This window comes from Podarcis raffonei, chromosome 4, assembly GCF_027172205.1.
Source record: "Podarcis raffonei isolate rPodRaf1 chromosome 4, rPodRaf1.pri, whole genome shotgun sequence".
NCBI classification, from domain to species: domain Eukaryota; kingdom Metazoa; phylum Chordata; class Lepidosauria; order Squamata; family Lacertidae; genus Podarcis; species Podarcis raffonei.
The window spans coordinates 26,904,054-26,926,957 of record NC_070605.1 but is presented as its reverse complement, the minus strand read 5'-3'; the positions used below and the strand labels follow the sequence as shown (position 1 = coordinate 26,926,957).

The following is a 22,904-nucleotide window of genomic DNA, read 5'->3' as shown; positions in this document are numbered from 1 at the left end:
TTAACAGCAAAGCTCTGGTATTCTGTGATTTCACTTGCATTAAGCTCGGTGGAGTTTTGGACAGCCAGTAATTCTCTCTATTTACATTTAAAATTGACTTCTCCTACTAAAAGTGGCATTTCAGATGCAGCCTCGATAAATCATACGCACTTTGTTTCTTTACCACAGCACAGAAAAATGTAAATGTATTTCCAGAGGCAGGACAAAACAGATCACAGAGGGCTTTCTGCACTGATCTTAATGCAATGGGAACAGATGATTTACTGAGCAGTCTCTCTCTCTCTCTCTCTCTCTCTCTCACACACACACACACACACACACACACACACACACACAGCGTGAGCAGATATTATGCTGCTCCTATGTCACTGGAATGGCTGCTGTACCCTGTGATCAGTTCAGCCTAGAAGGAGAATACAATGCAGAAACTGAGCAAATGGTGGGGAAAAAGGCAGATACAGTCATACCTTGGGTTACAGATGCTTCAGGTTGCACGTTTTTGGGATACGGATGCGCCAAAACCTGGAAGTACTGGAATGGGTTACTTCCGGGTTTTGGCACTCACGCATGCGCAGAAGCGCTAAATCGCACTTTGCACATGTGCAGAAACACCTAATCACAACCTGCGCATGCGCAGATGCGGCGCTGTGGGTTGCGGATGTTGCGGGTTGCGAATGTGCCTCCCGCATGGATCATGTTCGCAACCCGAGCGTCCACTGTACTCTCTCAGCACCCCTGGAAGCTCCTCCAAAGCCCACCAGTCAGAGACTGTGCTGCAGAAAATGCCTATGGGCTACCCCCCACATGGAGGGAACCAATAAATTCATGATGACGACATCCCCCAGCATGCACCCCTGCACACAGTATGCAAAGTATTGCCACATTATCTTGCTTAGTCAGCCCAAGTGACAGAGAAACCACAGGAGGGAAGAGAACTCTTGTGCTCGAACCCACAGGCATCTGGTTGACCACTGTAAGAACAGGATTCTGGACTAGATAGGCCATTGGCCTGATCCAGCGGGCTCTTCTAATTTCCTTTGCTAAACATTCTAGTGCAGAATGCTGTGGCCCAGGTGGTGAGTTGTGCTCCTGATCAGGCACACATTATGTCTGTGCTAAGGGATCTTCACTCGCTGCCTATTAGCCACTGGATTAATTTTAAGATCCTGCTACTTACGTATAAAGCCCTAAACAACTCTGGGCCTGGTTAACTGAAAGACTGTCCTTTCCTCCACTGCCCTGTGAGGGCATCAAGATCAGCAAATGGAAACTCATTTAGTTTTGCCACAGTCTGGTGAATATCAGCTTGCGGTAACATGGGAGGGAATGCTATTCCTGCTGAAATATAAGAGGCGGCATCAACATTGGCATTCCGCCAGCTCTTGAAGATGCACCTGTTTAGACAAGCAATCCCCTAGTCTCCAATGATGAGTGGAGAGTTCAGTCCTGCTTGGTGCTGCTTTACCAGTGCATTCCTCTGCAAGCTGACATTGACAGGTGGATGGGACCACCTATCAGTCACCACGTGTGATTATGACATCAGATAATTGACAGTTGTGTGAACCTGCCCACCTGTCAAAAATGGCCAGTGAGGGGAGAGAGAAAGATCTGGAGTAGGGGAGTTCATCACCCTTGTATTATAGGTTGATATAAAATCTCATTGGCTCCTTACATCACCTGACCACTTCACATGACCTGGTGGCTGTCTGTCTGCATTCATGACATCCAGTGGCTGGCAGGCCAGTGGTTCCCTCATCTGTTGAGCTACCATAGTGACACAGGATATAATGCATTTGTATTTTGTTTCACACATCCCCAAGATCTAAAGCATCTTACAATATGACCATTCAACTCAATGAGCTCCCCATGGGAGAATTTGAAAGCACACCCTCATCTGAATTCACTTGCATGACTGTTGGATCCTGCTAATCACTGAGGAATCCAGTATAACTTTTTGCTGTTGTTCAGCACTCAGCTCCCCGGCTCCAGTTGTCAAATGGTGTCTTGCTGAATCTGAAAGGTTCAGTAAGCAGCAGCTTGGAAATTGCTGTGAAGTGTTGCAGCTGTTGTTCCAATCAAAAACCAGCAGAAAATCCCTTTGAATTAGTTATACTAAATTTGTAACAGTTTAGGGCTGCAGTCATTCCCTGAGGACAGGCTATGCCTGACTTGGAGAGTAATGGCTGAAGCTGTAAGATATCCCTCTTTATTTTTCAGTGAAATTTTAAAATAAAATGGAGCTTTGGCATTCTGCAGCATTATTACTATTATTACTATTATTACTATTACTAAATAACATTCAGGAATTTAAAAATAGCTTGTAGGACTTCTCTCTTTTTTTAGTAGATACTTAAGGAAACTCACTTTACTCTTCTCCATAGATGTAAAAGTCTTAACAACTCGCAATCATTTTGCCCCAAGTTTTACTCTAAAGATTTATAAGAACATGCTCAGTTTAATTTGTTACTATTTTTTCTTTAGTGAGAACATTCTATGTGGAATACCAATAAAGCTCCATGCGCAACTTTTATATGAGGCAATCCATTTTATGTAAAATACTTTTAAAATACTTTGCTCCCCTTTTCTCTGAACATTGGGTACTGTTACAGAGTTTGCTTAGTTTTGCATGCGTTTTATAATATGTGCTTTATTTACAAATGGTCAAGTTGGCCACAAGTGAAAGAAAATTATTTCAAGGTAGCAGACTCTCCCTGCCCCAGGAACAACTTAGTTAACTCTCAAAAATCGGACCCCCTTCTCTTGGCTTACTCTAGCTAGAAACAGTGGCTGACTTTGTGTGCAACACTAAACCATGGCTTGGGTATCTGCAAAAGCAAGGAGGAGTCACCAAGAGCAGGACACTGACAGTTTAGTTTCCATTTCCATGAAACTTGGCTTGTTGTTAACGTACAAACTAGGGATCATAGCTTAAAAACAAAACAAAACTCTAGTTAATGTAGCAAGCCAACTTCATAACTTATGGTTTGAAGTTGTGCTTGTTTTGAGAGTGCATTGCAGATTTAACTTTGTATTAATTACCGTATTTTTCTGTGTATAAGACTACGGGTTTTTTTTACCAAAAAATTAGGTTTAAAATTGGGGCTCGTCTTATACACAGGTAGTTCTGAGGGGTGTTTATAAAATGGCACAGTCATTAAAATACACAACTCATAACAACTGATTTAGGTAGGTAGCTGTGTTTGTCTGACGTAGTCGAAATACTGTATATATACAGTCATACCTTGGGTTGAATGTGCTTCAGGTTGAGCACTTTTGGGTTGCGCTCCGTGGCAACCCGGAAGTAATGGAGCGCGTTACTTCCGGGTTTCGCCACTTGTGCAGACGCTCAAAATGACGTTTCGCGCATGTGCGGAAGTGGCAAAACACAACCCGCAGACACGCCATTGCGTCTTACGTTCTATTCAGGATGTGAACGGGGCTCGAGGTACCACTGTGTGTGTGTGTGTGTGTGTGTGTGTGTGTGTGTGTATGTGTGTATATATATGTGTGTGTGTGTGTGTGTGTGTGTGTGTGTATATATATATATATATATATATATATATATATATATATATATATGTCCAGTAGCACCTTAGAGGCCAAGTAAGTTTGTTCTTGGTATGAGCTTTCATGTGCATGCACAGTGTGTTTTTCTATAAATGCAGTTTATTCCAGCTGGGAAAGACACTCAGAAAGACACCTTCTGCATGCAAAGCAGGTTCTCTCCCCTTCCCCATGAAGCAGGAACAAGACCCTGCTACTAGTAACTTGGTTACTTAAAGGTTTATTATTTACAGCAGAATCACAAGTTACTATATACAGGCACGGATCTTAATGCTCTCACTGAACGAACTCTCAAACCACACAGTGACCAACAACTAACCAAAAAGGAAGGGCATGAGTCGTCATGCCTATGTGGAGTCCTCGGCCAATAGCAGAGTTGTATCCAAGGTCCCATATCTCTAGGCAGAATAACTCCCTCTGCTCAGTCTTCTTGGCCTTTGGCCAACTCCTTAATTGCTTCTGTGGGAAGCTGCACCAGATAGCACGTAGTCAAAAATCCCAACAGGTGGAAACCACAGGAGCTGGGTGTGTGGGTTTTACTGACTGGGGCTTCCCAAAAGCATCTGATTGGCCGCTGTGGGAGCAGAATGGTGGACTAGATGGGCCCCTGGCCTGATCCAGCAGGTGGCTCTTCTTATGTTCTTATGGTTTTCTTTCTGATGTTGAACTTGTTTGTTGTGACGGTGAAGAAGAAAGTGACCCTGACGCCCCTCTGTGCCTGCTTTGTTATTTATTTCCCCAGGATATTCCTGCAGGCTCGTGTCCCAGAGTATGACTCTCATCCTTGTGAATGAAGATTCTCTGGACGTAAGTAAAATTTGCTGAAGTTCAGCAGGCCACTGGCTCGATCAGTTACTTACTTCTCCATATGTTGCAATGTCTGCACCACGTTCTAGTTAAATATGAGGAATTTTCTGGTTAAGGATATGGAATTTTACCAAAAGATTGACACGGTTTTGGATAGCGTTGTGTCAGAATTGACTTGCTGGTCTCTGTGTCCTACCCCTCAGATTTGGGAAGTAGATAGATAAACTTTATTCGCGTTAGCAACATAAAACAAGCAATATATACAAATAAAATATATACAAATAAAAAAAGACAGCAGTGGGTAAAAAGGGCAATCAAATGACCAAGATTATCGTTCAGATAGTGGCCCTTAATCTCACTGCACCCTCGATAAACCTAGCAACCTTTGCTGTTGTCTGCTCATTTTGATCTGATAAAAGAAAGAACAATGTGGGGATTTGGGAAGTTCCATTGCGTTCTTTTATGGTAATCTTTTATTTGCTTGTTACGTGTCTCTGCCACTTTTTAAGGAGCTGAAAGTGGAGGGTAGTGGCCTTGGGAAGGAGCTTGAGGAAGAGAAAGATGTTTGGGAGGAGGGATCCTCATTCCAGGCTGTCTGCCTGAAGATCTACTGTTTACACACACACACACACACACACACACACACACACACACACCCATGCATATATATATATAATTTTAAAAAGTAAAATTGAGTAAGATGCTTGGTTGCCCTGTGATTAAATTCTGGTTGTTTGCCCGTGGCCTATTCTTGCTCATGCAATCAACTTTTCTGAATATGTGGGGGGGGGGTCTTAAGGGAGTGGGGAGGCTTTGATTTATTTTATTCATGATTTGTGGTTTGTGAAATTAGTCAAGTTTCTCTGCCTCCATTTCCACACACCCCTTTCAGTCCTCTTTTCTTTTCCAGCCTCACAAACCCAAGCTACTCACCAGCTTAACAACTTGTTATATATCAAGTAACACATTAATGCTGATATCATGTGTTCGCAGAAGAGACAAATGGGGGAGGGATTCCTCCTCCTCCTCCTCCTCCATCCTTCCTATAATCTGTGCCATAATTTTAATATGCAAAGACAGTGGCCTGGGAAAAAAAAAAGTGGCAGGATAAATACCTGAGGGGGGCGGCAGGAAACGGGTTTTAAGGCTCAGCATTTCTGCAAACTGGGCTCTCGTCCTGAGGGAGACAGCTAGGCTGTTCTTGTAACATCTGGGGCCAAGCGTAGTTATCTTAATCACCAGCCAGGCTGAGCAGAGATCCATTATTAGAGAGAGTAGTGGGACTAAGGAAAGGAGGCTAATTAGGAAAATTGGGAGAGAGAATACATTTGGGGGTCAACTTCGCTGTCAGTTTTTATTGCTTGAAGATTTCTAGTTTTTCCTTAATCATACAGAGACTCGGAGGCATCAGGTTAATGAGTAAGTTGCACAACTGTATCCAGTAATCAGATGAAATGCGAGTAGTGTGGTTAAATGGGTGGAAGCCTCTTCTCTCTCTCTCTCTCTCTCTCTCTCTCTCTCTCTCTCTCCAGTTCTGTTGGAAGAACAAACGCAGACTTTCAGAGTGTTAATTAGATAGTCAATAATGTGTACGGCAAGTCAGCAGTGCAAATGTGAAATTAAATATACAACTCTCCACATTAAAAAAGAAGAAAGAATCCTTTCCACTCTTGAAATCATTGTCTAAAATTGCAGGCAAAAGCAGGGTGATTGAATTCCAGCTGCTGGCTAATTGGGCCTCTAAGTTTAAGTATACAGTGAACTGGGTAATTTGAGTATTATTGAGTTACCATTTTATTTCACGAAGCAAAATAAATGGATTTTTTAGCTGTGAGCTATGGGTGGATATATATGTGTGTGTGGAAGCAAGTATTTGCATATCTTATTCAGCTGCCGCCATTCTTATTTTTGTTCTAAAGTGTTTGGTATGATTCTGTTGCAAGATGGCAGTATAAGCTTCAGCATCAGCAAGCCATTGAATCAGTTTATGTTGATAAATGGGGAAAGGGGACATAGTGCCCAGGCCTAAGTTAGACCAAAAAGCCAATTGCAGTTCAAAAGTTTGTTCTCATTTGCTCTCTCTCTTTCTCTTTCTTAAAAAAATGGGTGAGGGGGAAGGTTTTCCGTAGTGGGCAATCACTGCAAAACTGTATAAAGGGGAAATAAATACAGAGACAAAGGCATTACTATGATTCATCTTCCACCTTGTTTGCTTTAGCTTGGATTTGTTGATCAAATATAGCCAAAAAATTAAAAATATTTCTACCCAGTAGCATTACTCGCCTAATGCCATATATGTTTATTCCTGAATAAACCAGAACCAGGAGGAATATCACTTCCAGCCTTTGCTGGAAGCTGAATTACTAAACCAATCGTGGAAAATAAATAGAAATGAATAGCTGGCATTGTATAAATTCCATTAGAGATCTAAGCGCCCATGCTTCTGTGAGAAATCTGATATGCCAGGACAGGTTAATTTATGGCGATGTCTGAGAAAATAAACACTGACCTTATTTCTTTCCCGTGCTGAAGAAATGCATGTGATCTTTATATCCGTGAAGGCTTGCCCTTACTAGATTAATTGGGGCTTTTGTACAGGTTAGTTTCACTTTGTGAGAGAGGAGCGACTATGCTGGAATATCTGGGGAAGCTCTCTCTTCCTCTAGCTGGAAAGAAGTGGGTGGCTGTAATACAACTTTAGGCTCTGATGGAAGCTGTTGTGGATGTGAAGAAAGGGAGGTCTGATACAGTGCTCTCCCAAGACTGTGTTACGTCATGTGGCGCAGGACCCAGCAGGTGGACTTGTGGGACATCGTGAAAGGGAGGTGGAGCGTGTGATTGGATCTGCAGCCTTGTCACACCTGTACCCAAAGCAATGTCGAAGCAGCAGCGCAGGTCACTGCCTTCGTGCCAGTCATAGACTTAGAATCTGTCCTGGCACTTACATGATGGCACCAGTTGTATGGTTGTATTAGTGCTAGGGTCCTACCACCCTATCAATGATCTACAGTAGGGGTTGGCAATGTTTACCTTGCCTGGGCCAGTTCACTCCAGTGGAGATCCCTCTGTGGGCTGGATCACACGCGCCCCCACAAATTCCGGCGTCTGCGCAGATGCGATTTCTGGCACCGTGAAAATGAGTCCCTGCACTGCTCTGCGCCAGTTTAGCGCAGCACATGGGGACTCACTGAGCAGGCGACTCGGTTCAGGGGCAGCTCATGGGCCAGTTAAACGACCCCCGTGGGCCGCTTGTGGCCCATGGGCTTTAGGTTGCCGACCCCTGATCTACAGCAAGGATAGGGGACCTGTGGCCCTCCAAATTATTCTTGGCCTGCATTCTCCATCATCCCAGACCATTGGCCATGTAGATTGGAACAGATGGGACTTGTAAGTCCAGCAACATCTGGAGGGTCTTAGGTCCCCCATCCCTATCTACAGCATTTATACAGAACGCTTTGGTAAAGTTCTTTAGTTGTAAACTATGTAGGCACCTCACTCCTTGTTGCATGAATGAGTGTTGTGTGGTTCATTACCAGGAAATCCTTCATTTTCAAGGTACTAAGTCTTCACATGTTACAGTAAGCCAAACTATAGCCTGCTGGGACCATGTGAATGTGCTGCCTCCCAGCTGCTTTGTTTCTTCCCGGTCTTTTTAGCTCAGTATGGTGCACAGCTAAACCAAGGTTTGGCCCAGTGTGTCAGACCAACTGTGTTACAAAGATGTCTGCAAACGTGACATGAAGGCTGACAACATCAACCTCATCATGTGGGAATCCCTTGCAGACGACCACAGTGCCTGGAGACAGGAAGTCAGGTTGTGTATCCATAACAGTGATCAGAGGAGGAATGACTACTAGGAGGAGCACAGAGAGAAGAAACACCATGGTGTATCTGCAGCAGCACAACAGCCCCGGCTGCAACAAAACATGTCTCTCCTGTATTGGTCTCTACAGCCACAGCAGGCTCTATAACTTGCCAGCAGTTTGACTTCATCTCCAAAGACACACTCCTCCTTTGTCTCTCGAGGCAGACGGAAGCCAACAAGTTATCCAAATCAGAGATTGTGGCTGAATTCTTCTCCTTAACCACAATCTGTAGACAGAAACAAACCTTAGCTACAGTTCATGGTTATCAAGGTTAACCACAATGCTGGATTTCAATGACACACTAAGCCAAAAATTGGTTTACCTGTCATACTGAGCTGAAAGTCGGGGGGGGGGGGACAAAGTAGCAGCAATCTCCCCAGAAGTCAGCATGTTTGCGAATTCCTGCTAAACTATGCTTTGGCTTAGCGTTATGGGCAAATGTGGCCCATGTTTCAGTGACCTGCAGTGGGCATCTATTCATAAGAGCAATATATATATCTCACAATATATATATATATATGAAGAGGCACCCACACAGCTTGGTGTTGCAATGGTGTTTATATATGCTGCACCAGGTATAATCCATAAAATAGTCCAGAGGCTCACAATTTCAGGTCAGGAGCTATTTTAGAAAGTTGGTCTTTCAACAAGAGCTGGATGAATGAAAGGCTTCAAAAAATCCCCCCCCCCAAATCCCGAATAGCTTTGAAAAACACAGCACAGTATGCCTGCTGTAATATCTGTTGTTTGCCTGTATAGTAAGAGAGTACCCACTGAATGAATTACAGGCACAGCACCTGTTTTCGAGGGTTTAACAATCTCTCCCCCCTCCCGCCACTCAACGCATGAAGAACTTGTGCATTTTATAAAATCTGCTGGGAAACAAAGACTTTGTGTTGATTGATTTTTTTTTCATGGCATACATATATTAAGCAAGCGTTGTTAGCTCCCAACACATTCATTGTGTTTTTGCCACTTAAAGAGCAGAACTTTGGCAGTGAGGCTGGACCTGCTCACTCAAGCAACCTGACAGCATTATTGCAAGGGGATATCCTGTGCAGTTCAGAATCCTGTGCCTTTGGGTGTCCGTATTCTGTGCTACATCATTAAATGCAAAAAAGAAAAGTTATTTAAAACGAGAATACTTTTTCGATTGCTATTCCGGGCTGTCTTTGGGGAAATTTTCTTAATTTCTTGTAGAGACTGGTGAGAAAGAATGTAAAAAGAGAAACTGTTTCCCTAATTAGAATTTGATGGCCATATCTGTGATATTTGAGATATGTAAAGATGCTAATATTATCAGGTTCCATAGGCCCTTGTGGTCATGACTTGGTAGACAGAGTGTGGCATTAACTCAGCGGAGAGAACTAATAGGTTCAGTAAATATTAAACCTATTTCTTTTGGCCCTTGGGGAAATTACTTAAGTAGTTTAATTTCAAGGCAGCTATTTGATATTGGCTGGTTTGTGTTTTTATCTTATTAAAATTATTTTTCAATCATTGATGCAGAGATCACGTTTATTAGATAAACTTTAATAAAAACATTTCAGAAAGGCAGACATATCCAGTAAACTGACAGGGGACCAAATCCTACCCCATCCCATTTTTGTCTTATTTGTTTTTTGATGAGTGTTCTACAGAGGAGAAAAATGGGAACAAAATATAATCATTGGTCTTGACTGGGTTACTCTGGAATAACTGTTCTAAACACTGTAGCCTTTGGGAAGAATATCCAAGGCAGTTGTTCTAATAAAGCAAGCATTTTGGCTTGCCAGCTGTAAAAGAATCTCCCCTCTCTCTCCCTTAGCAGTTCTCCCGAACACTCTGAGTCAATTTCATGGGGTACATGGGGAGGAGAGAAGGGAGAAAGCCCCATTGCACAAGTGGTTTTCCTTGCACAGGGTTTTCGCCAATGGAACTGATTAGGTGATTCCCACAGCTTGCTTGCCTAGGGCTGGAACTTGAAAATTTCAGAGTATTTTTTGAAACTGAACAAATACGTTTGTATTTTTAATCAAGTGTGCAGATAAATTAGGGTTGAGGAACCTGTGCCCCTACGGTTGTTGTTGTTGTTGGACTCCCATCTCCCTTCTGGAGGGACAAAGGCTCCCCACCCCTGAGTGACTGAAGTCAGAGGTCATCACTAATGTAAAATGTCACCACTTACCTCATTTTGCCAGTAGAGCAAGCTTGCATGATTTCTGGGTGCTTCCACACTGGATGTTTAAATGTGGAATTGCCACATTTTTACTCAATTAAAAAGTATTTTTTGCTCCATAAGATGCACATTTTCCCTCCTAAAAAGCTCTTATGGAGCGAATGCAAGCGGGAGGCTCTGCTCAGCGCTCGCTTTAAAGAGCCGCGCGGAGCGTGTGTGCGGCTCTTGCTGGCTTTCCCCTGAGGTGGGAGAGGGGACAGATGGGCTGCCCTCCGAGGGACGGAAGGGGCTCCGTGTAAGGGCTCGCTTTCATCCCTCATCCCGCTTTGCTGGGAAGCCATCAGAGCAAGAGCCGCTGAGCAGCTATCGCTCTTGCTCTGCTGGCTTTTCAGCGAAGCAGGAGGAGGGACGGACGGGAGCAAGGAAAGCGAGAGCCGCTTACATGGCTTCTCTCCCGCTTTGTGCAGCTCTCACTTTGCTTGCCCATCACGCCTCCCACCTCGCCGTAAAGCAAACTAAGCACCTGTCCCGGTGTCTCCTCCTCCTCCTCCTCTTTTACAGCGAGGCGGGAGGAGGGATGGGCAAGCAAAGTGAGAGCTGCACAAAGCGGGAGAGAAGCCATGTAAGCGGCTCTCGCTTTGCTTGCTTTAAAGCAAGAAAAGCGAGAGCCGCTTACATGCTCTGCGCAGAATATTTTTTTTCTTGCTTTCCGCCTCTAAAAACTAGGTGCGTCTTATGGTCAGGTGTGTCTTATGGAGTGAAAAATGTGGTAAGTGAACATTATTGAGATGGTGGAAGATAGGGGGTTGTATCTGCCTAAGTGTGGAAAGTTATCCTACTTATAGTGGGAGAACAATGAGTGGGCAGCATTAAAAATCTTCAGTCTGGAAGTATCTTCCACTGTATTTGCTTCAACATATTCTGGGAATTAGAAGAGCGGTAATAATAGAAGTCTGTGTGTCTGTTTATATCATCTTCTTGGTTAATTCAATTAAGTTAGTGAAGGTGCTCTGCACTCTGCAGTAGAACTTATTGAACCAAGGATGTGTAAGGAATTTGATTTTTGTGAACTCCATTAGAAACTCACCTTATCCTAGACAAGTCATGTTCGGATCAGAATGTAGCTGTCAATCAGATTTTGCATTTCTCCAAATGTAATGAAATGGGGTGAGGATATCAAGATGCATTTTAAACATAGGTTTGTAGAGGGAAATATTTATAACTACATATTTCAATGCACATTTTTGTAGGGTTTTTTTTTATTAAAATAACAGATTAATTCAGGGCACACACATATGAAGGTGACCCACAGATGAATTTGTCTAGCCCATATTATCTCTAGTGAGTCCTGACAGTTCTAAGAGCTGTTATATACATTACTTACAATTGTGGGAGGAGAAAGCTTAAATACAAACTGGGTACCATTCTGAGAGGTTCCTACCAGTGGTCCTTCTGTGACTTAAAATTGTAGAGTTGGAAGGGAGCTCACGAGTCATCTAGTCCAACCCTCTGCAATTAGGGTGCAATACTTGAATACCATGGTGATATGATTACTGAATTTAATTGCTTTAACTATTAAACAAAAATTATATAGGCAAAATCCAGAGATTTTGGTTTTGGAAGAAAAACAGTGAGAAAAACTGGGGGTTTTATACTCTTCCATGTGTAAAAGGGTCAGTTAACATCAGCTGTAGCTTATCACCCATTTTTTTATAGGCAACCCAGCACTAAATATCCTGGTCTTGAAGGCTCTTAACTGTCATATATGCCTAGTTAGTTTCAGTAGAACTGACTTCGTTGTTAGCTCTGTAGAAACCAATACACCGAACCTTGCACCCTAAATCAAATTACAGCTGTGTTTAATATACAGAAGTTGTGGAGTCTCTGGCTGGGAAGAACAGTGGCTGGAAATTTGGAAGCACAATTTTGAGCTGTATTTTGCAGCCTAATAAATGTAGTTTCAGCAATGCCTCTGCAGGGTGGAGCCTTATGTTCCTTCTACATCATTGGCTACCTTATATATATTGCCATTAAGCAGCTTTGGAATACAGACTTGCTTTATGAGCAAAGGTTAATTAGGGCCTGAAGGAAGCCTGAGGCAGAAAAAGTACAGATGCAGTAGCTCCAGAAATGAGGTCCGCTGGCCAATTTCCCTGATTATATAGCTGTTGTATTAAATGCAGGACCAGGAGAGCTGCTCTTTGGCCTCACCAGACCATGGATTTCCCCCAAAGTCAATGTTCTGCAATAGGAAATCTGCATGTCCCATGCACAGTTGAATCCCTGAGTCCCAGTTGGTGGTATTTCTGCTCTCGTAGTTTGAACAGGCAGCCTGAATTATTTAAAGGGGATGACTTCACTGCCAAACTCATTATGGGGGCTGTGTGCACTTTGAGCCCATTGCTAAATTCCATCCTTGCTTAGTGTGGGATATGCATAGCGCTGTCTAGGGGCACAGGAAGCTGCCTTATACTAGAGGCAGATTTAGGGCAATGTGACCAGTTCCGCCACACTGGACGCCGAGCCTTGGGGGTGCCACTGGGCATCACAACTAGGATGTAGTGAATTGAACAGAACGGAAGCAGGAGGAAGTTTGGCCTCATATAGGGCGCCACTGAAATTTGAAAGACCAGAGTTCACCCCCTACTTATACTGAGTTCCATCTAGCTTGGTATTATCGACGTTGACTGGCAAGACAAAAGAGGTTCAGTCAAGACGATGCAGAACTTGGTGTCCCATTATATTTAATCTTTTGATTTTATACCTTGTCCAACTCCGCAAAGTTTAGTTGGGCAGCAAAAGCAAAACAGAACAAAGTGCCGGCCATTTAAAATTCATTTCATTATTTGTTACATTTTTAAGCTGTCCTTCAGCCAAGTTTCTCAGGGCTGCATACCATTCACAATAAGAAATAGTGCAATAAAATACTGCAATAAACCCAGAAACTATGTCTTGTCATGAGGAGCCTGGCAATAATTGAATAAAGACAATAAAGCAATAAAGACAGCTGACTATCTTTACAAATTCCTAAATGTCAGGTGGAACTGATGTGCCTTGAGTCAGTGATGGACATGTATCAACAAGGGGGGCAGACATACCTTCAGTGAAAGGTCTTTTTCAATTGGGGAACCATAATCAATAAAGCCTTGCTAAAAGTGTGGCGTGAGCTGTAGTTATAGATGGGACCATCAGCAGGGCCTCTGCCAATAGAAGGCCTTTTCCAGCATACAGTGGTGCCCCGCAAGACGAATGCCTCGCAAGACGGAAAACCCGCTAGACGAAAGGGTTTTCCGTTTTGGAGGTACTTCGCAAAACGAATTTCCTATGGGCTTGCTTCGCAAGACGAAAATGTCTTGCGAGTTCCTGCGGGGTTTCCCCCCCCCCTTTTCCCAAGCCGCTAAGCCACTTATCAGCTGATCGCTAAGCCGCTTATCAGCTGATCCGCTAAGCCGCTTATCAGCTGATCCGCTAAGCCCGCTAAGCCGCTAATGGGCTTGCTTCGCAAGACGAAAAAACCGCAAGACGAATAGACTCGCGGAACGGATTCTTTTCGTCTTGCGAGGCACCACTGTAATTGCATTGTGAAGTTACATCCCAAAATGACTTCTGTTGGCTAGAAGTCTGCTTTCCAGCCTAATTTCAGGAGGGACAGGGGCTGGGGAGTCAGCTCCAGGGAAGGCCTTTGTGGTTGCCTGAGTGCCCATACAAATGGGCATCCATTATTTGGTTACGCCGGTGTAAGAACTATGGAGGTGAATAGCACTTTCCCAAAAACTTAAAGATTGAAGTCTTAAGTGTCTGTGAATCAGCCTAGTCTTCTCCTTATAGCAGAGAGTAAGATGTGAATGGACTAGTGTATCATTCAGCCAGTTTGTTTTTCTGTCTCTAAAAATAAAATGACAAAGACATCACATTGAGTGGAATGCTAAGCAATGTCTTGGTTAGTGTACATGTTGATAAAATCTTGAATGAATTAAATAAGATGTCAAGGGGAAAAAAATCTTTTGTCAAATACATGGGATATCCCCCCTCCCGTTTCCTAAATATAATCCCTATTTAAATATAAATATGTCATGGCATTTGATTACATTAACTAATAAATAGAATTTATTCCTGGCTAAATATTGTTCTGTTCCCTAGGCAGAGGCAGGAGTCTAGCTTCCTAGTATTTAGACTGAGCCTGGCCAAACCACAAGTAATACTGGCTCGCAGCAAATCACAGTAGTCAATATGGCATCCTGTGTTTCCTTCTATGCTTGAAGGAGTTGGCTAAGCTTCTCTCTCCAAATATCCTTCTTTCCTTGAGACAAGCTCGGTGCTTCCAATCAGGACACAATTATTTGCTGCACTCCACACCAAGCGGTTTGTTTCAGACCTGACACCCACAAGGAATGCCCTGCAACTACTTCGAAATATTCCCACGGACCAATCCGAGGGTGTTTTCAATTCAGGGTGTTTTCAGCCAATCGCACGCACTGCAGGGAGGCGCTTAGCCAACACCCTGTTATGTACTGAAGTTCTCACCCTGGGCCAGCAGGGGGGATACTGTAGATAGTTCAGGTCTACATATGCAAATAAGAGATCGAAAGTGACATTCAGTGATTGGATAGTTACAGAAAATGGTTACTGTTGTGTTCTAGTGGAGCTCTATATAAGCAGGCTGGCTGACCCCTTCAGTTCAGTTCTGTTCTGGCCCGTGAATAAACAAGAGCTGTTTGAAGAATCGCTGTGTCGTCTGATATGTTCACCCACAACTTAACACACCCCACTTGGGAGACTTGAGTAGGAAGCAGCTGAAGGGGCAGGCAGGTTGTGTTGCTTTTGTTTAAAGCAGAGCCAGGGAACCATCACGAGATCATTTGGTTTCCGTGCTGCATTGAGAAGAAAGTGCTTCTTTTCTTGCAGCGCAGCCCAGAAGAGCTCTGCCTCCCCATTGCTCAGGCCTTCTCTTTCTGCCCCTACCCATCCTCCAGGCTTGCACTCCACACCCCCACTGCGTCCTCTGCCAGGATGTGTCAAATGTGTCTTTGCGTGAAGTGTGCCCTGCCTTTTGTGGCCTCTGGTTCCATGTACCCCTAGCCCCATCTGCAGTTAGCTGCCCTGCCCTTCACCTCACCACTGCCTACGATTAGGGATGGAGGAGAAATTCAGTTCTAACTTAAAGGCGAACCTACCTCATTTGTACTTTCCCAAAGAATGCATGACCTGGAAGACAGCCATCCTTTTAAATTGTAGTTCTCCAAATTTTGCCTTTCTCCAGTCAAGTAGTATGTACAAAAATGCACAATCTAGGGTGAAGTATGTCTAAGAATTCCCATGTCACTGAAAATAAAAATTAAATAGCATTTTATTAGGGGAAATTGCTCTGCAGAAACATGTATCTTAGTGGAAATTGCACAGCTATATTTGGAGAAATTCGCTGATGACTTTCCATGAGCACATCGGCAACTTCTGCGGAAATGTGGGAAACTGAAGATGAGAAAAATGAGAAATGGAAATGTCCATATTTGCCTATCCCTACCTGGGACTGTATATAGATCTCCCCTGCCCTTGAATTGCTCAGCTTTTCTTAAGAGGCGAGCTGAACCCTTGAACTGCAAGAATGCCGGGAATGCATAACGGAGCAATTTGCATATGAAAGGTGTCCAACTTTTCTCTAAAGCAAAACTGTTGTCTCTGGAAATGTTATGTAGTCATCAAATTTTAGGAGATGCAGTAGTCAAATGAAAGGAAAGTGGAAAAAACAACAACATACCAGCAGTTACAAAGATGTGTTTTTATAGGCTCTTGCATGGATTTATTTCACTCCAAGATTGATTGATTTATTAATTGTGTGGCACGTTTTTGTGCGCCAGTCCACTCCAAGATCTCTTCTTATTCTTCTCTGAAGCAGCAAGCATGGGCAGGGCAGCTATACTGACGTAGAGCCCAATTCAGACAAAGTTGAGCACTCTCAAAGCCCACCCTTTGTCAGTGGGAGAGGACGAAATGTGTGCTCACATTCTCTTATTGAAACCAGTAGGATTTCAAAGATTCTCACTTGACTGCATCTTGCCCTAGATTCACCAACCCTTTCTGATAAAGGCTCGGTGTCTTTTCAAAGCTTCACGACAGGCAAAAATTCAACATGTGCAATTTCCCAGCGCGTAGATGGGAGTGATAGTTGAAAGCTGAACCTGGTGGATTTCTGCTTGATAGGCCTCTGTTTAAAAGTCAGAGGTTGGAATCCGCTTCCGTTTGTTTCTTCCCCCTTGAGCTGCAGTTGACACCTTACATCCCATAATTCTGGAGTGGTATTGGGATAGTGCAAGTGGCTGCGGTAGAAAGGAGGAACTGGGAGGGATTTCAGTCACTGGTTTTGCAGCTGCAAGCCGCAGTGCCTCTGTTTGGACACCCTAAGAACTGCATATAGTATTTGTCTTCTATATCCCGCAAGGTTTCTTCATTTTCTTTTTAATGGCCTGAATTCTGGTTCTATGGAATGTCAACCTGTCAGGGTTCTTTTTTTCATTCAGTTGCTGAGTTGTACTGATTAGATGGAGCTTTTTCTGAAGGGCTTTGGAAAGTGATAAAATACAAACAAACCATCACAAGGTTTCTTCCAGAACTGCAGGATGTGGTTCTGAGTGCAGACCACACATGAGCTCTGCTTCAGAATATTCTAATTCTCTGCCTGTCAACAAATTATGCTCTGCGCTCCCAAGATTTATAACAAGTGCCCTACTGTTCATCAACATGAAGTACTCTGGAGAATGGAATTAAATTTATACAGGTCACCAGAGCCAGAAAGTTTGTTTTTCTGTAAACAGACTTTTGTGTGAACAATGTCTTAATGATTGCCAGGAGCTTTGTGGCTAGGCTCGTAATCTCTTGGAAATAGTGAATTAGAAAATTAACATAGTTAACTCCAGCATGCTTTTAGGCTGGAGTTGTACCTTGTGTAGGGCAAGACTAACTATTAGGCTTACTGTGCTCCAGTAAAAAGGTTTCAGTTGCTGTTAAGTTTATCATGCTGCAGGTAGGAACTGTTTTTAACCATTCTGTAGTTAGTAGAAAGAGGAAGCAGTCTGCTAGGCTGTGGGATCTCCCACAAGTTTGAACACTCCAAACCAACCTCACAGTTTCAGATAAAACCACCCTCTGTTATGTTTTCCAGTCTTGCCAATGACCATACCTGGATAGTTATTCTTTGTTATTTTATTACTTTATTACATTTACATACTGCCTTTCTCTTTCCAAGGATCTCAAGGTGGTATACATGGAAGTTTTTAATGGTTGATGCTTTGTTGTGTTTTTAGTATTTTAAAAACACTCAGAGTGACTGGGGTGGCATATAAATAATGAAATTATTATTCTCCTCTTCCCCATTTCATCCTCACAGCAACTCTGTGAGATAGGCTAGACCAGCCTACAACTCCCATCACCCCTAGCTAGCAAGGCCAGAGCTCAGGGATGATGGGAGTTGTAGTCCAACAACATCTGGGGACCCACAGGTTGAGAACCGCTGGGTTAGGCTAAAGGATGGCGACTGACCCAAGGTCACCCAGTGAGCTTCATGGCTGAGTGGGCATTCAAACCTCGGTCTCCCAAGTCCTAGTCCAGCACTCTAACCATTATGTTACACTACCTCTCAATTATGTCGGAGCTAACACACCACCTCTACCTTATGCATATGGCACGCAGGCTGGTTGTGAAGCCATTCCCATGTACAGTCGACTCGCAACTTGTGGGGGGGGTTATATTGCAAGGGATTGTGCCTAAAGCCAAAATTGTGTATAACCAGAACAAGCCTGCATGACCATTCCTACCTTTCTGAAGCTGGTACACTGAGTGGGCCTTGCCCCCCCCCCAAGATGGAGAGCTTTTAAGCTCCTCACCTTGTTTTCCAGGCTCTGGGAGGCTCTTGTGTGAGCTCCCCCAGAGCTCTCACTAGACGTTCCCAGAGCCCAGTAAGCAAGCCCAAGAGCTTAAAAGCTCTTTCCACTGCAGGAAGACCTGACACAGAAAGAGCTTTTAATCTCTTCCTTGTGTGCGTTTTGTGCGATTTCAGGTGGCCAGCCACCTAGCGGATAAAGCTGCGATTGCGCAAGTTAAATGCACTCAAGTTACGAGTCAATTGCATTACACGCTTGGGAATTGTGACTTGATTCCTACGGCAGAGGAACCATTACATGGTAAGAAAGTGCAACTTTTTGAACACCTCTTTGAGTAGGAAATAGAAGATGCTGCCTTTTGTTGCTGTCACACATGATCACCACATTTTCCACAAGTACACCTGTGCTCTGAGTGGTTCTCTAGCAGCTTAAAATATTTGGAAACACTATTCATGTCTTAGAATTCATCCTATATATTATTTAAATTGTAGGCTGCCTTTCTAGACGAATTCCATCCTAGGCAACTTCTTGCTGAATTGATGGATAGCCTCCTTCTTGCATTTTGTAGAATCAAACATAGCTTCCTGGATGGGGCTGCAGAAGGTTGGTGAGCCGGAAAGTAATTTCACTGGATTTTGGAACTGTGACCAACTTCACCTGCTGCATTTCATTCTTTCTGGCTGCTTCTAAAAGTGCAGGGGTCCTACTGGGAAGACAAAAAACTTGGCAATTGTACTCTAAAAGAGTGAAAATGCTTAGGATCTGGCCATTGTTATTTATTTTTTAACATTGTGCTTTCTCTAGTCCTCAGAGGGGGAAATGTGCTTGCATGGCTGGCACGGAATCACCGCAAATTCTTATGCATTTATCTGCTAGAATTCGGGAAATAAGACACAATAGCTAATCCTTCCTCAGGACTTGCCCTCCTTTTTTTTCTGGATTGGGATTCTTGCAATTGCAGCAAACCAGTTCCATTCCCCTAAGACTTAGCTAGTGAACCATAAGCAGCAAATGGTATCTCAAGGACCGTTGCTAATTACTTGCGGTTAAACAGGGAGAGTTTGTTTGCTCAGCAAAAGCACTGAAGAAGTCAACAGTGCATGTCCTTAAATCCTTCCCCAGCTGCTTTGTCCCTTTACACTAACAATTCCTTCATGGGCTGAAGGATACTGCAGATTCTCTCCCCCCCCCCCCCCGCACCTTGAATTAAACAAAATTTACCCAGTTGGTGGGTTTGGTCCCAAATTAGCATTGACCTCTGCAGCTCCAGCTTATGCTGTTGTTTCTCTCCCTACCTCATGAGGTCAGTTACTTCATGGCTTCTCTTCCACATCCTTTAATTTAATTTAATTTAAATTTTTATCTATCTATCATCTATCTATCATCTCTCTCTCTCTCTCTCTCTCTCTCTCTCTCTCTCTCTCTCTCTCTCCCTCTCTCTATCTCTCTCTATCTCACTTTATTCAAAGCAGCTTACAGACACAATACAGATACTCAAAACAAATTTCAATAAACACAATCAATAGAAATCTTAAAAAAACCTCACATGTACAGTGGTACCTCAGGTTACATACACTTCAGGTTACATATGCTTCAGGTTACAGACTCCGCTAACCCAGAAATAGTGCTTCAGGTTAAGAACTTTGCATTAGGATGAGAACAGAAACTGTGCTCTGGTGGCGCGGCAACAGCAGGAGGCCCCATTAGCTAAAGTGGTGCTTCAGGTTAAGAACAGTTTCAGTTTAAGAACGGACCTCTGGAACGAATTAAGTACTTAACCCGAGGTACCACTGTATTCAAATAAAACAGGTTTTGCAGATCTTGCCCCACTAAAAAAGGCCTGGTGATAAACCAGGTGAACTTCCCTAGGGACAGCATCTCACAAGTGAGGAGCCACCACTGAAAAGTCCTCTGCTTGTGTTGCCAACTTCCGGGCCGCTCATGGAGTGAAGGGTCTCAGAGGACAATTCCAGGAAGTGGAAGAGAAGCCATGAAGTAACTGACCTCATGAGGTAGGGAGAGAATTGGTTGGTTCATGAGGGAACAGGCAATCCTGAAAGTAATGGGGTCCCACTATCCGGGTGGCAATTTGGGACAGAGCCTTTTTGCTGGTGGCACCCCATTTATGGAATTTCCTCTTAAGAAAGGTTCACCTTGCACCTACTTATTTCCCCAAGCATTTAAAATAGTTAACTTAAGTCCTTTTACAGCTGCTGTTTTTATTTTTATTTTTATTCTTTTTGCTGTTCCACTGTGTTGTTATTACTGCTGTTGTTTTCGGTGTGGTTGTGGGGTTTTGTTTGGTCATATTGTGTCTGTAAGTGCTTGCTCTGGGACTGCTGATTAGCATGGAAGGCACAGAGTTGATAACTGTAGGAACAAACCCTGTGATGAGGACTTCCCTTTGTTGTGAAAGGGGGCGGGCTCTGTCAGTTGTCGTTCAAGGACCCTGTTGACCTTAACACAGCATTGCAGAAATGAGTTTGAAACCTGAGGGCAAGCGAGGCAGCATGCTTTTAAGTTAGCCTAAATGCTTTCCTCAGTGTGGCGGAAAACACCTGAAAACTCTTCTAAAGGAGCACTTCCAGCAGCTTTCAGTAGCTGACTGGACAAAACACTGCGTCTTACCCAGCTGTGTCCTGAGAATGAAAATAAACATGCTGGAAACAGATTAACTGGCTCACCCTTTCGAAGCTTTCTTAAACATGTTCTTAAACATAGACACCCCTTTGTTAACATTGAACTAATAACTACATAGTGGGTTGCCAGTTAACCTCTTTTTGTGGGGGGGCAGGAAGGCAAAGTCTTTACTACTGTTTACTTCCATCCTAATAGCAGGAGGGGGGCGGGGAGAGAAATCAAGTTCATGCTCATTTTCTGTCGCTTAAACATGATCTTATTTCCCCCAAGGGATTGTGTGTATTCCTATAGGACTGTTCAACCAAGTGTTGTGCATTAGGCTTACTAGATCCTTAGCTGGAAATCTTGCTTATCCTTTAAGTCAGCGTTAGTCCTGGGGCATTTGAAGTCTCATGGGGAGGGGGGGTGCAGGGGTAAAACTGCAAAAATGGACCAGTGCAAAAAATAAATAAAGAGGGCCAGTAAAGAGGTATGGACTAGGGAGAAGGGTTGTGACCTGTAGAGAGTTCCTGGGCCAAATGGAGAGGCCTGGAGGGCTGCATTTGACCCCCGCAGGCTGAGTCTCCCCTCCCCACAATCTACACTAATTGGATGCAGTTCTCAAGGGTTTCAGCCCTACCTAGAGATGGAGTCTTGGACTTTCCACGTATGAAGCAGATATTCTACCACTGAACTATGACCCTTTAACCCAACATTGAAGAACACTGCTCCAAGAAATTAAAAATGGCATCCAGCAATAGTGAAGAGTCTAGAAGAATGCCATGCGAGTTTTTTCTCCTTCGCCTTGAAATCCCTTCCACCAAATATCTGAAATATTACATACTATAGCTACAGTTCAGAGGCTGTAATGTTTCTGAATACCAGTTGCTGGAAACTGCAGAGGGGAGAGTGCTCTTGTGCTTGGGTCCTGCTTCCAGGTTTCTCATGGGCATCTAGTTGGCCACTGTGGGAAGAGGATGCTGGACTGGATAGGTCAGAGGTCGTCAAATAAGGCCCGTGGGCCGGATACGGCCCACCGGGCTCATTAATCCAGCCCGCGAACCTTGTGGACCCTGCCGCCTGCTCATTCAGTCCCCGCGCTAAACAGGCGCAGCTCAGAGGCCTTGCCGCGTGGAGACTGACTTCTGCAATGCGGCATAGCTTCTGATTGGCTGCAGGAAGCTCCTGCAGCCAATCAGAAGCCGCAGACGCCTCTGGGCGCCGCCCCTTCCTTCCCGCTGAGGCGACAGAGCAGGAGGAAGTGGCCGAGCGGAAAGGAAGCGGCAGCTGCGCAGTGGCTGCCTCCGCCACCCAGGCGAGCGGCATGGGCTCTGTGCCCCCCTAAGATAGAGGACGCCGATGCTGCCGAAGACAATGCAGCGTCGGTGGCTGCGGCCTGAGTGGCATAGGCGGGGGGGGGCCTTTCGGGAGGGGGGGTGCTTTCGGGAGGTTGTGGGTCTGGCCTCCCAAAAGGTCTGCGGAAAAGTGGACCGGCCCCCTCCTAAAAAATTTGCTGACCCCTCGGATAGATCATTGACCTTCTTATGTTCTTACTGTCATTCCATGGGGAATTCTGACTTGAATGCCCCTATGGGCAACCATCCTTTCTCCTTTCTTGCTGTTGGATGGCTACAGCATGAAGGTTTTTAAAAAAGTAATAAAAGCAGAAGTGCTTGGACTATCCCATTTGGCATATGCCTATCATATGTGAAAGGTCACCAGATAAATACCCCCCCTTTTTTGTAAGGCGAATGACCTGCAAAAACGTGTGGGGCAGATATCAGACACATATTTAGCATCTGTCATCCAATCTTCTTCCTCAGAGTGACCTCACAGGCTGTTATTTTTCAGATGGGCCTTGGCCAGGCTTGGGGAATGTGGGAACCCAGGAGGAGACTCTGGCTGAGCCAAAACTACACAGGCCCCTTCTATTCCAACCCTCTTTCTCCTCAATCCTCCTGTTCCCTAAAGTCTGGAAGTGGTCCAAGCTGCAGACGTAACAAAGGTGCTTTATTT

The 22,904-nt window shown here is 44.1% G+C and overlaps 1 protein-coding gene across 7 annotated transcripts in view; it reads left to right on the top strand.

The window, feature by feature from the left end:
• ATP8A2 (ATPase phospholipid transporting 8A2) overlaps positions 1 to 22,904 on the top strand; it is a 318,241-nt gene that overhangs the window by 98,541 nt on the left and 196,796 nt on the right. For all 7 annotated transcript variants that reach the window (XM_053385915.1, XM_053385914.1, XM_053385918.1 and 4 more), the window contains one exon: positions 4,307 to 4,371. In XM_053385915.1, the coding sequence (XP_053241890.1) occupies positions 4,307 to 4,371 (65 nt within the window). The remainder of the gene's footprint in view (positions 1 to 4,306; positions 4,372 to 22,904) is intronic.